General features: G+C 35.3%; 1 protein-coding gene across 24 annotated transcripts in view; it reads left to right on the plus strand.

Moving 5' to 3' along the window:
- Nucleotides 1-17125, plus strand: part of LOC127868927 (uncharacterized) — a 62074-nt gene that overhangs the window by 12662 nt on the left and 32287 nt on the right. For 14 of the 24 annotated variants that reach the window (XM_052411093.1, XM_052411098.1, XM_052411102.1 and 11 more), the window contains 9 exons: nucleotides 803-898; nucleotides 3148-3219; nucleotides 5227-5358; nucleotides 7575-7681; nucleotides 8594-8702; nucleotides 9058-9132; nucleotides 9904-9939; nucleotides 15438-15503; nucleotides 16078-16128. In XM_052411093.1, coding sequence (XP_052267053.1) covers nucleotides 803-898; nucleotides 3148-3219; nucleotides 5227-5358; nucleotides 7575-7681; nucleotides 8594-8702; nucleotides 9058-9132; nucleotides 9904-9939; nucleotides 15438-15503; nucleotides 16078-16128 — 744 coding nt within the window. The remainder of the gene's footprint in view (nucleotides 1-802; nucleotides 899-3147; nucleotides 3220-5226; nucleotides 5359-7574; nucleotides 7682-8593; nucleotides 8703-9057; nucleotides 9133-9903; nucleotides 9940-15437; nucleotides 15504-16077; nucleotides 16129-17125) is intronic. The other 10 variants (XM_052411107.1, XM_052411111.1, XM_052411112.1 and 7 more) reach the window with 5 other exon arrangements.

Consider the following 17125-nt stretch of genomic DNA (forward strand, 5'->3'; position numbering starts at 1 on the left):
CTTACCTGACATACCACAATAGACTTCACCCAAACCATCCCCCGTGCCCTCCCCCCCCCTCCCCCCCTCCCCCCCCCCCCCCTAATTTTTTTTTTTTTTTTTTTTTTTATAAGATCATCTCACAAATGACCACCACACCCTCACACTATACCCCCACCCCACCCCCCCCACCCCCCCCCCCAAATTTTTTTTTTGATTTTTTTTTTTTTTTTTTTTTTTTTTTTTTAAGATCATCTCACAAATTATCACCACACCCTCACACTATACCCCCCCCCCCCCCGATTTTTTTTTTTTTTTTTTTTTTTTTTTCGCTTTTTTGGAAGATAATGTAATAAATGTCCACAACCCCACACTATACACCCCTCTTCACTCCACTCCTCCCTCCTTTGTGATTGAAAATGAGAGTCCCTTCACCTTTAAAAAGAAAATAGATGAGCGGTCTGCACCCGCAAGGCGGTGCTCTTGTTTTTAAATTTATTCTAGAAGTTTCAACATTAGAAATAAATGAACTATTCTAAATAACTTTTTTATGTTTACTTTTACCAAACTTGGCCTTCAATGTTTTTTACTTATCCATGGTATGTATTTATAGACTGTTCCAGAAATGTTATACTATGCCATGTATACCATACCTTTGACAATATGACTTGCCAAGTTATTTAAGCAACAGATCCTATTAGTATATCTATGACTACAACATGGCAAAACACTTCCTGATGGTCATGGTGATGGTTTCACTGCATGTCAGCAGGCCTCACTGCAGTATGATTATCTTTATTGGGATGGTTATACTGAATTTCAGAGGGCTACACTGCAGTATGATGGTTTACACGACCGAGCACTGAAGCACTATTTCAGCCAAGCGGAGGTCAAGACTCGGATCACTCAAATGCACCCGGTACTAAGATAGCGCTTGCACACTATAATTAGAGCCATGTTATGCGAAAATGGGATTTTTTGCCATATGCGGCCAGTGTAGCACCTAACCAGCCTGCACATGTGCGCAGTCTGGTCAGGAGCTTCCTTGTCTGCTTTAAAGTCATGCAAGGTTTTTGGTCTTATTTGTTGACATGGTAGCTCCTAAAGGGCCTGTTAGGGATGGAGTTACGCTGGCTGCATATTGCTATAGACCCGTTTTCACATGACACTACTGATTTCAATGTTGCTGGGTAACAAACTGTAGCTGTTTTGTTGAATAATTGTTCGTTAGAAGCTAATCCGGTACTTTTGTTTTGTAATGTTGGCTCTTGTACTAAACAGTTTTTTCCCATTTAGTGTATTAAGATAATTTGTTTTTTTAAAGAGATATGCAGACAACACAAAATGACACATAATGGAACATGGGTTTTTGTATAGTTTCATATTTATAATCATTCTGATTGATGCTATTTAAATACTATTCTTATGTTTTAGTTTTGTCATGAAATATGTGCATGAATGTTTGAAATTATTGACACCAGCATAGTTTGTGACAGTAAAAACAGATTCCATATTGTCTATAGCTACCCACACCCTATCACATTTAGAGCGTATAATTATTTACCCAAGTACTTTACCCGCCACAAATGTATTGATTCATGGAAAGGTTCTATTGACAGCAACGCTGATAACAATACTTCAAACCGACAATATTATAACAATACAATCACTTATCACAAAAACACAATATAAGGTGACAGCACAACAGCCTAGTACCATTAAAGTCTGGCTCTGAGAAAACGAGGCTTAATGAAAGTGCTTAAAGTGTCATCTTAGATTAGTCTGTGCAGACTGCATAGGCTAATCAGGGACAACAATTATTCCCTAGACTTGTTTTTTGTTTAGAGGAGAAATTTCAATTTCCATTGAAGCTGAAATTCTTGTCCCTGATAAGCCTATACGGACTGCACAGGCTGATCTGGTGCGGTATTTAAGCATATGCATTAAGCTCCGTTTTCCCAAAGCAAGGCTCATATGTATTTAAAATGGAAGTTAATTTATTCAAAATATTTTAGGAAGAAAAAACGCTACCAAATTCATGCATTGCATCCTATTTTATTGTTTGAGTGTTAAGATTTTATAGATATCTCAATTGAATCTTGATTTATTCTTATCAATGATTTAATGACAGTTTTATTTGCTCTTTCCAAAATACTGAAGATTATCAGGTTGAGTAAAACAAACTTCTTCAATGCATACTTGAAGTAAATCAATATACTGAATACATGAAAGTGAACAGTATAAATGTGGTAATGCTGCATGTAAACATGGAGTAACTAACATGGTCATAAAACAATTTGTACATTAAGAATGAATTTGACTTGATGAATATATTAAGGTTAAAAGCGCAAAATATCTTATCTTTGATGGCTAACATTTGTAAGAAATCTCTGAGATATCAATTTAAGGTTATCCTCATGTACCTGAAATAAATATTTCAATATAGGTTTCAGTGGTTTAGTGGATATGGTGTCTGCCCAGCCATTATGAGGTAACGGGTTCGATCCTCCCTGTGGGAACGTTCTTTTGATTTCCCCAACAGACACTAAGTACTGGTTTTTTGTCCCAGGAAATGGACTTGCAAGCGTTTTTAACTCTCTCCGTGCGGGAACCGAATTTTGAAGGCCTTTGCAAACAGTTTGGATCCAGATGAGACGCCACAGAACGTGGCGTCTCATCAGGATCCAAACTGTTTGCTATTCTGATAGTATTCTTTGAAAAAAGTTGAAGAAAATGCTAATTTTAGAAATTCTGCAGACGACATTTTAGCAGACGACAAATTTCCCAGCATTTAAAGGGTTAATAATCTGTAGGCTTTTGATGCAATAGAGCTTAAATAAATAGGTTTTAGTATTTCAATGATGGCAAAGTTTACATATTATGGCTTATCAGAAAATTAATTATGCATGAAATAATTTAAAAAATAGGTTTTCCTTCTTAAAAAATACCTTTTTGGACATATCCCAAAAATCTTTGTACAAAGTCCTAGAAACGATCCCCAAAGAATATTATATGTGTGCCAAAAAAAATGTAAGTAAGGCCAAAATAGTTGGAAGCCTTTTTAGTAATAGAAATATTTTGCCCATATAACTCTAATTCCAGTATGTGCATCAGGTGTTTTTGTCGTTGACCATCAACGTCTTATGTTTATGTGTTTCTGGCTTACAGACGGACGGAGAACTGAGAGAGGATGACATAAAACGACTCCTCAAACGTTACATGTACAAGTATAGGTTCATTGTAAGTTGTGATGCTTTCCCTTAAATCCTCAGGGATCATATCACACCTCTCCATCTCAGATCACAAGTATAGGTTTATAGTACATCTTAACCCTTTCATTATTATTGAAGTCATAATCTCGGGAAACTGGACTTAATGCATCTTCAAAAAGTGTTGTCCCAGATAAGCCTGTGCAGTTCGCAGGGGCCAATCAGGGACGACACTTTCCGCTTTTGTGGAATTTTTTGTTTAATCAAAGTCTCTTCTAAACACAAATCCAGCGGATTGCACAGGCTTATGTGCAACTACACTTTACACACATACATGAACAGAGGGGTTTATCAAGGAAATCTATGCAGAGACAGTTATTTTCGCCGTTTTATACTCTTTATTAATTGTGTTTATTTTTTCAATGACGCTCACTTTCCAGCCATATCAGTAAAAAGGTGATTAGCGTTCATTTCGTATTTAAATTCGCTTTAAATCTCGACTTTACTCCCCGCACATTTTCTTAATGGAGTCCTAATTAGGTCATCCTGCTAAGCAATTTTGCAGCGAGTTAAGTCAAGATATAGAACGAATATAACTTTCTTGGCAATATGGCTGGAAAGTGAGCAGAATTAAAAAATTTAATACAAGTAATAAAGAGTATAAAACAGCGTAAAATACCTGCCTCAGCACGGACGTCGCCATCTTGATAATCACGTGATTACCCCCTCTGATTAAGCCCAGTTTTCCAAGAACATGAATAAAATCCTGGGGTCTCATATCTCATTCCTCCATTTGAGATCAAAAGATATGGTTTATTGAACGTCTTAAGCCTTTAATTATTAATCTTGATACTCATCTGTGAATTTATCATCTCATAACAAACAATCGTGTATCAAAATTAATTGTAAGTCATGTGTTTCACTTTTGGTTTGGAGTCTCAACTCTCATTCACCGTTTCATCTCAAGTTAACTGTTACTTGCTCAAGTAAAGGTTCTCTTAAATTATTGACACTAATTTCATTCTTCGATTCTTGGTTATCATTAGGCCATCTCATATCCAAGGTTCACATATATTTATCAATTGTCAGTCTTTTTGCTGTTAATTCTCAAATCTCATATCTGCTTATTAAACTCATATAAAAACTTACATTCATGTTAAAGTATATGTTCAATATAGTAATGTGTGCTTTTATTTGAAAACCTAGGTCACATATCTCACTACGTAGTTTCTACAACACCCTAACAGTCATTTCACGAGTTACAATCCATGCGGCTGTTTCTGATTTTAGTGCTCAAAGCTATTACCTTAAAAAATAAGAATGTCTTGCATACTGTCCACATCACTAATAATCCTCAGTATTGGTATTTATAACATCTGTAGTTGTCAGAATTGCTTTTATAATTATAATTTTCCATATTAATTATTTACAGTTATTGCTAGTTTCATTTGGTAGATAATTCACGCATTAATATTGTCAGAGTTTGTAAAACTAAATGCATATTGCTAGGCACCTATGATGTATTGCTAATTATTACTTTTTGAAAATTTGCAAAGGTTATAAGGATGACATATTAGTGCCTTGCATAGCACTTTCCTGGAAAACTCTTATACATATGAGAAGCACTCTCGGAAAACCGCGCTTAATGCATATGCTCATAGTGTCGTTCCTGATTAGCCTGTGCAGTCTGCACAGGCTAATCAGGGATGACACTTTCCACTTTTATAGTTTTTTATTGGTTAAAGCAAGTCTATTCTAAGCAAACAATCCAATTCAGGCAGAAAGTGTCATCCCTGATTAACCTGTGCCAACTGCACAGGCTAATATGGGACGAAACTTTACACACATGCAGTAAGCCCCATTTTCCCAGATCAGAGCATATGTGTATAGCTATATTGTAGTTGTTTTTATATCACTTACATGTTGTGTCTTATATAAATTCAGTCAAAAGTACTCTCATATTATCACTTCAAGTGGCACTGGTATTTGGCCTTATGTTCACCTACTGATGTTTGAACTTTTCACTTAATGCTAAAAGCCAGACAGTAAGGACAACAACAAGTTACAGATCAAACAGCCCCAGAAGGTCGTTGGGTTTGACCTTGACCCTTCAAGGTCAGGTCACCTTAGTAACAGAAAGACGCCATGGCAACCCAATGTGCACAACAAGGTTTTAACTGTCTTACCCTCTATTATGTGCATGTTTTTTATTTATTATGGACAGATTTTTGCATGCTTGTAAATGGAACTATTGGTGGCAGATTAACTGGGCATAATTTGCATGTATGCATAGGTAGAAAGTGGTGTAATCTTGGATGCCATTATTTTCTTCCCTGTACTATAACTGATGGCTTTGAATGCTTTACATGTTTATATCAAGCAGAATACTATAATTAGAGTTAATTAGTTACAGTTAAACCTCAATCTGGGAAAATGGGGCTTAATGCATGTGCCTAAATTATGACACTACGCACACTATGCACATACATTAAAGCCAGTTTTCCCAGATCAAGGCTCAATTTTAATGAAAAATGTCTTATTTATTCAATTACAAATAGGCAACATCTATTTAATTGGACACAATCAAGACATGGCTTTGTATCTGAGCAATATTGGAAGTGCACATTAATGATAAGTTTATTTTAAAGTTAACATTTGTGAAGCTTAAGTATTGACCTTTATTTGACAAATGAAATGGTTTAAAGGGGGTCCAAGAATGACAGCAAAACATTGGTTTCATTTCTAACCATTAATTGCCATTTTTATTGAATGAAATTAATTAAAAATCATCATGCATACGCTCTTTTGTATGTTTTGAATATTTTATGGCTTAGGTATTATCTTTCATGCTTGTAACATACAGTGCATGTTTTGGTATTATCTTTTCAGATCAAATGCTAGCACAATGCAGCCAATTTTACATGTTTAGCTCATTATTTATCATGTCAAATATATGTTCTTAGTTTACACACCATGCTTGCAAAGTATTATTTTCAGATCTTATCATGTGTTTTGCTTTTACCTGTTATAATGTTGAAGGTAAATGTGATTTGAGCATCACTGTTTTAACATGGCTTGTATGTTTCCCCATGTATTTTTATGTCTGGAAAAACATGAGATATTTGTGTCCACACCATTGATTTTTTTTAGAGACATTTCATTATCAATGTTTGGTGTATTCAGATATTTTGTCATATCAATATACACTTAAGAACTTTTTTTTCAATTAATATTTTAACCAGCATTTAAGGTCCACAACCATTCAAGTGAAATGGTTAAGAGTGAATCTCTTACTTTTACAGGATAAAAAGTAGAAGACATGTTAGAAAAATTACAATACAACATGTGAACTAGTCTAACATTCTTAAGTTTACATTTTACAGCCAAGACAGTTGTAAATCAATACAAAGTGAAATAAACTTAACATTAGCCACAATCTGAGAAAAGGGGGTTTAATGCATGTGCGTAAAGTGTTGTCCTAGATTAGCCTGTGCAGTCTGCACAGGCTAATCAGGGAAGACACTTTCCACTTTTATATATCCCTCTAAAGAAAGTCTCTTCTTAGCAAAAATCCAGTTTAGATGGAAAGTGTTATCCCTAATTAGCCTGTGTGGACTGCACTGGCTAATCTGGATCAACACTTAACGCACATGCTTTAAACCCCGTTACTCAGAGCGCGACACATATATTTATTCTGCTGTTCAGAAAACACACCAGTCTTCTCCAATATAGTTTGTGCCTGTCTGTGCTATTATTTGGATTTATAACACAATTATATGCTCCTTTTGATAGCAGTGACTCTTGAAAAGACAATGTTAATCTAAAAGAGATTTATATATTTTATTGCTGTTTAAAATGACATTTCATCTTATTTCTAGAAAGTGGAACACATCTTTGTTAATAATTGTTTTTTGTAATATTGAGTAGCTTTTCAAAGTACAAATTAAATTCTGCATTTTATCTTTAACTGATTTAGAAAGTTATAAATATATTGTGAATATTTATTTAAGACTTTAAACATAAAAATAGCATACCTTTCATTTATAGATAGCAATAAATAGTATTATGTTCTGGGAATACTGGGCTTAATGCATGTGTGTAAAGTGTCATAACAGCGTAGTGTATGCAGTTTGCAAAGGCTAATTTTGGACGACACTTTCTGCTTTTATGGTATTTCTTTTATTTAATAAATTATTTTCATAGCGAAAATGTAATTAAGGCGAAAAGTGTTGTTGCAAGGCTAATCTTGGCCTACCATTCACTCACATGCATTAAGCAGAGTTTTTACAGACCGTGGCTAAATAATGCTTTTCTGGCTTGTAATTAACTTAAGCCACGATAGTTGGTCACATTGTTCAATGTTTTTCACAGCCCCTCTTATTGCAGCATCCGACCATGCCTGAGTGGATGTACCGACATCACCCCACCCAGGGGAGGGCAATCAAGGCGGAGTTGGTCGGCTTTGGCGTGGGGCTTCCCTCACAGAAACACAAGTAGGATTCAGTTTTAGGGATGGATGTTAAACGGATTTGAGATAAACATTTGAGCAGTTTGCAGTATAATTGGGCTTCATGCATGTGCATAATTCGCTGTCCCCAATTAGGCTGTGCAGTCTGCATAGACTTATCAGGGACACTTTGAGCTTTTATGAATCTTTTTGTCTAAAGCCAGGTCACATCGAAACAAACAAGTCAGTATAGGCAGAAATTGTTGTCCCTAATTAATCTGTGTGGAATGCACATGAAAATCCTGGACGACACTACACACATGCATAAAGCCCTTTTTTCCCGGAACAAGGTTCATTTTGGTGGCAATAATGTTCAGAATATTTGTTTTCTCCATACAAATTAGCAGGGTTACCATTTAATGATTACAGTGATAAATGCTTGTGAATTAAAATTTAATGTGAAATAGTTTCAGATATCAGTAAATATTAAGATATAAACATAATAAGCTGCCATACCATGCACTGGAAAATTTTAGAATTATCTTGTTCAGAAAGTCAGTTCTCCTTGCCAAACTGTGTACATAGTCATTTAAATTAATTTTTATTGTGTGCTCTTAAGTTATGTGAATAGTTATGGTGCTTAGTTTATCAAGCTCATAGTTTTAGCAGCTAGGATTGTGGTATTTGTTAATTCAATTGAGTTACGTTCTGGGAAAACTGAGCGTAAAGTGTCGTCCAAGATTAGCTAATCACGTACAAACTTCCTGCCTGGACTCGATTTGTGTTTAGAAGAGACTTCCTGAAAACAAAAACTACAAAAAAGGGTAAAGTGTTGTCCCTGATTAGCCTTGCAGATTGCACAGGCTAATTTTGGACGATACTATACGCACATGCATATAGCCGGGTTTCCCATACTGAGGCTCAATAAAACAACCAATTCATGCTCCCTGTGTTGTAGACGTATCAAGGGAGGATTCCCACAGATGAGGACCGTTCCCAGCAGGTCCATCACACGCGGCGAGGCACAGAGGCTGATAGATGTCGCCACCAAGATACTTGTTGCTACAGTAAGCAGTGTGTCAAATTTGGGGTCGAAATGTTACCCCATTCCCAAAGTCAAAAAGTATATTGTTATTGCAAATGACACCCCAAAATTTCCAATTGAATGTTTAAAAATAAAAAATATTTTTTTTAATCAATGGAGGATATTTGTTGGATTTGGTGGAATATCGAATGTAATTCATGAGTGATCATAGAAAGTGAAATATCAGTTATAATTTACTGATATATCTCTATTAACCATCGGAAAGCATAAAGTAAGCATAATACACCTTGGACTTATTTGTACTATGGAAACTGATTCCAAGTTTCTCTGTAAGTTTATGGCACTAAATAATACTATTTTGTTTTCATTTCTTTCAGGAACATGTAAATAATCTTCAGGCAAGGCCCGTTACTCCAAACCATAAGAAGCAGGCAGCCCCTAAACCATTTGAGGTAAGCTATGGATTTCTTCCCTTGTCATCAACTGTTAAATTGAGTTTAACTATGAGAAGACGGGGTTAAATGCATGTGTGTAAAGTGTCATTCCAGATTAGCCTGTGCAGACTGCACTTTTTCGCTTAAATTGGATTTTCTTCAATAAGAGTCTTATTTGATATTGAAAAAAAAAGAAGGTTAATGTCGTCCCTGATTAGCCTGTACTAACTGCACAGGCTAACGTAAGACATCACTGTACACAAATGCATTTAACCCCCTTTTCACAGAGCGAGGCTCCATCATGCTTCTTTCAACTGAAAATTGTATTCTCTATTAAACAACTAATTACTTCTAAGAAACTACTTAAAATCATCCATGGATGAAAAAACTCCCTTCTTTGTGTTTTAGTATTTTATACGTATGTTTTCATTGTGAAGAACTAGAGGGAAATGCATAGCAAGCCACCAGCTGTCATCACTATTACCCTATCTTTATTACCAAAATGCATAACAAAACCTTATTCTGGTAAAATAGGGCTTAATGCATATGAGTAAAGTGTCATCCCACAATAGTGTGTGCAGTCAACACAGGCTGACTGAGACGAAACTTTGCCCATACACTTGATTTTTGTCAAAAACAGTCTTCCTTTTAACAAAATTTTAAATAAAAGCTGTAAGTGTCGTCCCCGATTAGCCTGTGCCGTCTGCCTTTTTCCTCTCATGAATAAAGCCCAGTTTTTCTGGAATGAGGTTCAAAAAGTCTGATTTTCAAACTATTTTGTTACCATAGACCAACCAAAACCTGCCTGATGGTAAAAGCAGAAAGGTAACTTGCTTATCTCTGGTGCCAGATTACCGTGTGTTGTGTGAGCAATTGTAACTCAAGAGTTGCCATGCTAAACTGTGTGGTGTGTCGGCAATTGTGGTCACAATATTTTTAATATTTCTTTATATAATTCAATGTAAAAACAGCAACTTTAAATAAATGCACAATGTGACACATACATACCCCATAACCATCCCTTTTGTTTAAGGCATTCTAATCTGAATTGATGTAAGCAATACATAAGCTATGTCTTGTACAAACCAAAAAGAACTCAACACATATCAACATTGTCTGTTTTTTCACCTTCTTCTTTTGGTCATTTTTTAGTGAAATGTAACCAGTTTTCTATAGTCTCTAATTTTGTAGTGACTTTGCCCTATCAGTATCTTTAGAAGATAAAACCAGAACAATTGTATGAAGTGTAAAATATGCCTTTGTGTAAAATATGTTGATTTATTTAGAAGTACAGCCCTACATTACACTCCATTACTTAGTATAATGTCCTGCATGACTAGATTATCTAGTATAACGTAATTATTAGCCGGATTTTTTTCGAAAAAATCTCGGCTTATAGATTGATGTTGTCGGGCGGGCGGGGGGGCGGGCGGGCGGGCGGGGTGGCGGCGTGCTCGAAAATGTTAAAGTTCTTATTTCATGGTATAACTTTGGTATGCTTGGACCTAGAGTCTTCAAACTTGACATGAAGGTTGGCCAGGATTAACAGATGACCACTGGTCATTTCAAGGTCATTCATTTGAAGGTCAAGGTCACTGTGACCTTCAATATAAAAAATGTTAAAGTTCTTATAACTTTGGTATGCTTGGACCTAGAGTCTTGAAACTTGACATGAAGGTTGGCCATAACTAGTTAGTAACCACTGGTCATTTCAAGGTCATTCATTTGAAGGTCAAGGTCACTGTGACCTTGAATGTAAAAATGTTAAAGTTCTTATTTCATGGTATAACTTTGGTATGCTTGGACCTAGAGTCTTCAAACTTGACATGAAGGTTGGCCAGGATTAACAGATGACCACTGGTCATTTCAAGGTCATTCATTTGAAGGTGAAGGTCACTGTGACCTTCAATATAAAAATGTTAAAGTTGTTATAACTTTGGTATGCTTGGACCTAGAGTCTTGAAACTTGACATGAAGGTTGGCCAGAACTAGTAAGTAACCACTGGACATTTCAAGGTCATTCATTTGAAGGTCAAGGTCACTGTGACCTTGAATGTAAAAATGTTAAAGTTGTTATAACTTTGGTATGCTTGGACCTAGAGTCTTGAAACTTGACATGAAGGTTGGCCAGAACTAGTAAGTAACCACTGGACATTTCAAGGTCATTCATTTGAAGGTCAAGGTCACTGTGACCTTGAATGTAAAAATGTTAAAGTTCTTATTTCATGTTATAACTTTGGTATGCTTGTACCTAGAGTCTTCAAACTTGAAATAAAGATTGGCCAGTACTAGAAGATGACTACTGGTCATTTCAATGTCATTCATTTGAAGGTCAAGGTCACTGTGACCTTAAATGTTAAAATGTTAAAATTGTTATAACTTTGGTATGCTTGGACATAGAGTCTTCAAACTTGACATGAAGGTTTGCAAGCACACTTAGATGACCACTGGTCATTTCAAGGTCATTCATTCTAAGGTCAAGGTCACTGTGACCTTGAATGTAAAAATGTTAAAGTTCTTATAACTTTGGTAGGTAAAAATGTTAAAGTTCTTATTCCATGTTATAACTTTGGTATGCTTGTACCTAGAGTCTTCAAACTTGACATAAAGGTTGGCCAGTACTAGAAGATCACCACTGCTCATTTCAATGTCATTCATTTGAAGGTCAAGGTCACTGTGACCTTCAATGTTAAAATGTTAAATTTGTTATAACTTTGGTATGCTTGGACCTAGAATCTCAAACTTGACGTAAAGGTTTGCAAGCACACTTAGATGACCACTGGTCATTTCAAGGTCATTCATTTCAATGTCATTCATTTGAAGGTCAAGGTCACTGTGAACTTAAATGTTAAAATGTTAAAATTGTTGTAACTTTGGTATGCTTGGACCTAGAATCTCAAACTTGACGTAAAGGTTTGCAAGCACACTTAGATGACCACTGGTCATTTCAAGGTCATTCATTTGAAGGTCGAGGTCACTGTGACCTTGGATGTAAATATGTTAAAGTTGTTAATACTTTCGTATGCTTAGACCTAGAGTCTTACATTTCATTTTGACCTTTGAACAATATTTCAGTAATTTAAGTATTGCATTGACAAAAACACGAAAGGTACTTTCCTGTCATTTAAATCAAAAATCCGGCTTCAATGCGGTCATCTCCGACCGCGGAACTCTTGTTGTAACTTTTAGGTTGGAATAGGAAAACATGCTCACCGAAGTGCCATTCTATTAACATTTTACTTGTTTTCAGGCCTTTTACACTATTAAGTATTGAAATAAATTTAATTATAATAGTCATGTTAAAGAATTTGACATAAAATAGTATCAGTTCTTATTATCTGATGCCACTTTTCAATTAACAACTTAAACATTTTTGGGATATACTCAAACATATGTAGTTTTAATACTTTGCATTAATTTCAACTTTGTTGATAACTTTTTTTTTTGTTCGCGGGTCATGCACAATTACTATAGTAATTAATGTGAGTACTTGTGTTAAAATTCATCTGATTTGTTCTATGGGATAATGGGGCTTATGTCAAGTGTTCTCCCAGATTAGCCTGTGCGGTGCACACAGACTAATCTGGGAAGACTCTTTTCGTCTTAACTGGATATTCCCTAAAAATAGACTAACTGAAAACTAAAAATACCATAAAAGATGAAAGTGTCGTCCCTGATAAGCCTATGCAGACAGCACAGGCTAATGTTGGACAACACTTAACGCTCATGCATTAAGCCTTTTTCCAAAGAGAGGCTCACCTGTTGTACAACTGGAAATCACAAAAATTACATATATAATGTGCACTGATGACATTTCAGGAACATGTTTTCTCAGTATAAAATTTACCTCTTATATAACATATTACATGAAAGTTATGTCCCGTAAACAACAGAAAAAAGCTTTCCATTTACTATATAAATAGTTAGTTGTTAAGAGTTGCTTTTGGTGTTGATAGTGTTTCATGGTGTTCCTATGTTTAAAATATTCATTGTAGTGTGACATTACATGCATTGTTGTCTGACATCACATGCGTTATTGTTCTTCAAAAGAATTGTTTTTTGGAGGGGTCAAAACATTTTTAACCAGGTTTTCCGAAGGAAAAAAATGGTTATTAGATTGGCAAATGTCGGCAGACAGGCTGGCAGATAGGCGGGCGGAACAAGCTTGTCCGGGCCATAACTTTGTCGTTCATTGTGAGATTTAAAAATCATTTGGCACATTTGTTCACCATCATTAGACGGTTTGTAGCGCGAAAGAATTACGTCGATATCTCCAAGGTCAAGTTCACACTTTGAGTTCAAAAGTAAAAAATGGCCATAAATGAGCTTGTCCGGGTCATAACTATGTCATTCATTGTGAGATTTTAAAATCATTTGGCACGTTTGTTCACCATAATGGGACGGTGTTTCACACGAAAGAATCACGTCAATATCTCCAAGGTCAAGGTCGGCCTTTATCATATGTTTTTTTCACAATGAAAACCTGGTTTTGTGACAATTTTGTCCCTTGTTTATATTTAGTTTTCTGGATAAGGATAGGGTTTTTAGATGAATATTATAATTTGCTCAGAAACTTGTTAACAATACGTGTATTATGGGTGTGTTTATTTTATGGTGAGGTCACATTTCCTTATTTGTTTTTTTAAATATATATTTTTCTTAATTTAAAATCCTGTACTGACAGGGATTTGTTAACAGATTTAAATAATGCATGCATTAGTTTCCAACAAGCAAATATGTTTGTTTATTTATAATCATCAACCAAAATTGTAAAATAATTAAGTGTTTGTGACGCATTTCGTCCCTTATTTCGCAAAAACTTGTAGTACTCACATAAACATTTCAAAGACCTTTAAACTTCTAAAGACTATGCTGTATCGAGCTAGAACATTGGCTTTTGCTATCAGAGGTCCCTGGTTTGACCTCAGACTTGATGCATGTGTGTAAAGTGCTGTCCCTGATTTAGCCTTGCAGTCCGCTCAGTCCAATCATGAACAAAACTTTGCTTTTTTGGTATTTTTTGTTTAAGAAAAGTCTCTTCTTCAGCACCATCCAGTTAAGAAGTTTCATCCCTGATTATCCTTTGTGGACTGCACAGGCTAATCCTGGACAACGCTTAGCTAACATACATTAAGCCCTGTTTTCCCAGAGGGATGCTAATTTTTTATTTTGTTTTTGTTCTTATAAAATGTCAAAACCTTTCCAGGTATTCCAGTTTTGTTTTGGAATTCATTTAAAGACACTTAATATTAACATGATTCAGGTGGTATTTACAAAGGATGTATGTACGGTGATATAGGTAACACTTAATATTGTCATGATTCAGGGGGTATTTACAAAGGATGTATCTACGGTGATATAGGTAACACTTAATATTGTCATGATTCAGGTGGTATTTACAAAGGATGTATGTACGGTGATATAGGTAACACTTAATATTGTCATGATTCAGGTGGTATTTACAAAGGATGTATGTACGGTGATATAGGTAACACTTAATATTGTCATGATTCAGGTGGTATTTACAAAGGATGTATGTACGGTTATATAGGTAACACTTAATATTGTCATGATTCAGGTGGTATTTACAAAGAATGTATGTACGGTGATATAGGTAACACTTAATATTGTCATGATTCAGGTGGTATTTACAAAGGATGTATCTTCGGTGATATAGGTAACACTTAATATTGTCATGATTCAGGTGGTATTTACAAAGGATGTATCTTCGGTGATATAGGTAGCACTTAATATTGTCATGATTCAGGTGGTATTTACAAAGGATGTATGTACGGTGATATAGGTAACACTCAATATTGTCATGATTCAGGTGGTATTTACAAAGGATGTATCTGCGGTGATATAGGTAACACTTAATATTGTCATGATTCATGAGGTATTTACAAAGGATGTTTCTACGGTGATATAGGTAACACTTAATATTGTCATGATTCAGGTGGTATTTACAAAGGATGTATCTATGGTGATATAGGTAACACTTAATATTGTCATGATTCAGGTGGTATTTACAAAGGATGTATCTATGGTGATATAGGTAACACTTAATATTGTCATGATTCATGTGGTATTTACAAAGGATGTATCTACTGTGATATAGGTAACACTAAATATTATTTTTAATTTTTATAAAGGTCGCCGTGGCTTAATGGATATTGTGTCCACCTAGCGATTTGGAGGTCAGGGCTCAATTCCCAATGTGGAAGTGTTATTTAGATCTCCCTCAAAGACACCATGTACTGGCACTAGGCCCAGGAAAGGACTCAAGAGCTAAAATAAATAGGTTTTAAAAATGTTATTTTCAGAAAAAGCGGCCGTCAACTGCAAAGTACACCTGGGATATACATGGCAGACGACACATCAGAGTCAAGGTGCGTAACTCTAACAGATAACTTTAGCGCTTCTCTCCCTTGAATGAATGACACCGCTTTTTCATGTTGAGGTTTTCCCATTTTTGTCTACAGAATATCATATGTTGGGCTGTATTTTCTGTTTTCTTTCTGGGTCAGGATTGTTGATTTACCCCGTGGTTCTAAAATAGTTTTTTTATTCAAGTGTTATTTTCTGTAAATATTAATTTATATTTTACTGTTTGATAAAAGTGTCTCTCAGTAATATGAGATATTTAGTTGTAAGTGGGCAAGTATGATTTTTTTTATAGATTTACCACCCTGTTTATTTATTGAACTTTTCTTGGATACTAGTGTAAATTTTGATAACATGTTACCCAATTTTTGGCACTGGCATAGTCAATACACATGCACTAAAGTGTGAACATGTTTGTGGGATACTAAATGTTTGTGGATGATCATGAAGAATACATCCAATGAAGTTTACAATTATTTTTTGTGTATTCTTTTTATTAAATAACCAAAGGCAATCTGCAACAGTGGTTCTCTTTTAATGCCACGTGCATAGATATTGTTGCCATGGAAACCATTTCAGGATGAGAAGGGTGAAGGGAAGGCTAGACCGGCGTCTGAGAGATCACACCGGGTACATAGTTCATTATTGTGTCTATGATATAGTCACTTAGTCACTTGTGTTGCTGCGTGCTCTGAGGAGTCTTATGAATGTTTGCTTCAGTTGTGTACTTTGTTTGGTCAACAGAGCTTGTAACTAATTTTTGCAAACTGTTAAACCATTTATACTTGTCATCATGCAGTGTTTTTTTTGTTCAAATCAGGGAAGTAAATATTTTTCCCAAATGGAACTTTAAAATTTCCAATGGAAGGTTTAAAAATAAAATAAAAAATCCCAATCCAAAGGGACCTGGCTGGCCCTATTCCCAAAATGGTGAAAAAACACTGGCAGGAAATTGATTGTTTGTTCAAATATTGACTTTTCATTGATATGTAAATTCATGGATTTCTGATTTTGGAAAAGAAGAGGAATTGGTTCTCTCATTTGCCAATGTGTTTGTGTTAAATTCATGGTTCGGTCAACCAACGAAATCAACAAAAATTAATGTCCCACAAATAAAAATGATTTTACAGTGACTGTAAGTGATAGACAAAAGTAACAAGATTCTGTACAGATTACATGTATATCTGGAAAACACTTTTGGGGTACTTTGTACTTAAGTGGTCCCCTAAAATAACCCATGTAAACAATGTTTGAATCATGCATCTAGGTTGCTGCGCATGACTTGTTTATTTTTTTTTGCTGCCATTTTCTGCCCATTTTTGTGGTGGATTTTGCATAAGCATCTATCAAAATGGTATGGGAAAGGCGAGGGTATGGGGACGACAGCCCCCACAATCAGTCATTACACTAATTTACAGTTCAGTTTACTTGGTTGTTTACTGAAACAAAACCTCACCTCTATCAGTTCATACATGTAACTTTGCAGCTGACAAATAAGAAGAACGTCGACTTCAATATATTAAACATTGTTATTTAATTAAGTTTCAGTAAATTACTGATTGTTCTATTTATGCTGTTGTATATATTTTAAAATGGGGCTGTTTTTTGCAATAGGCTGTTGAATAAA

The sequence above is a fragment of the Dreissena polymorpha genome, chromosome 2 (genome assembly GCF_020536995.1).
Source record: "Dreissena polymorpha isolate Duluth1 chromosome 2, UMN_Dpol_1.0, whole genome shotgun sequence".
Taxonomy (NCBI): domain Eukaryota; kingdom Metazoa; phylum Mollusca; class Bivalvia; order Myida; family Dreissenidae; genus Dreissena; species Dreissena polymorpha.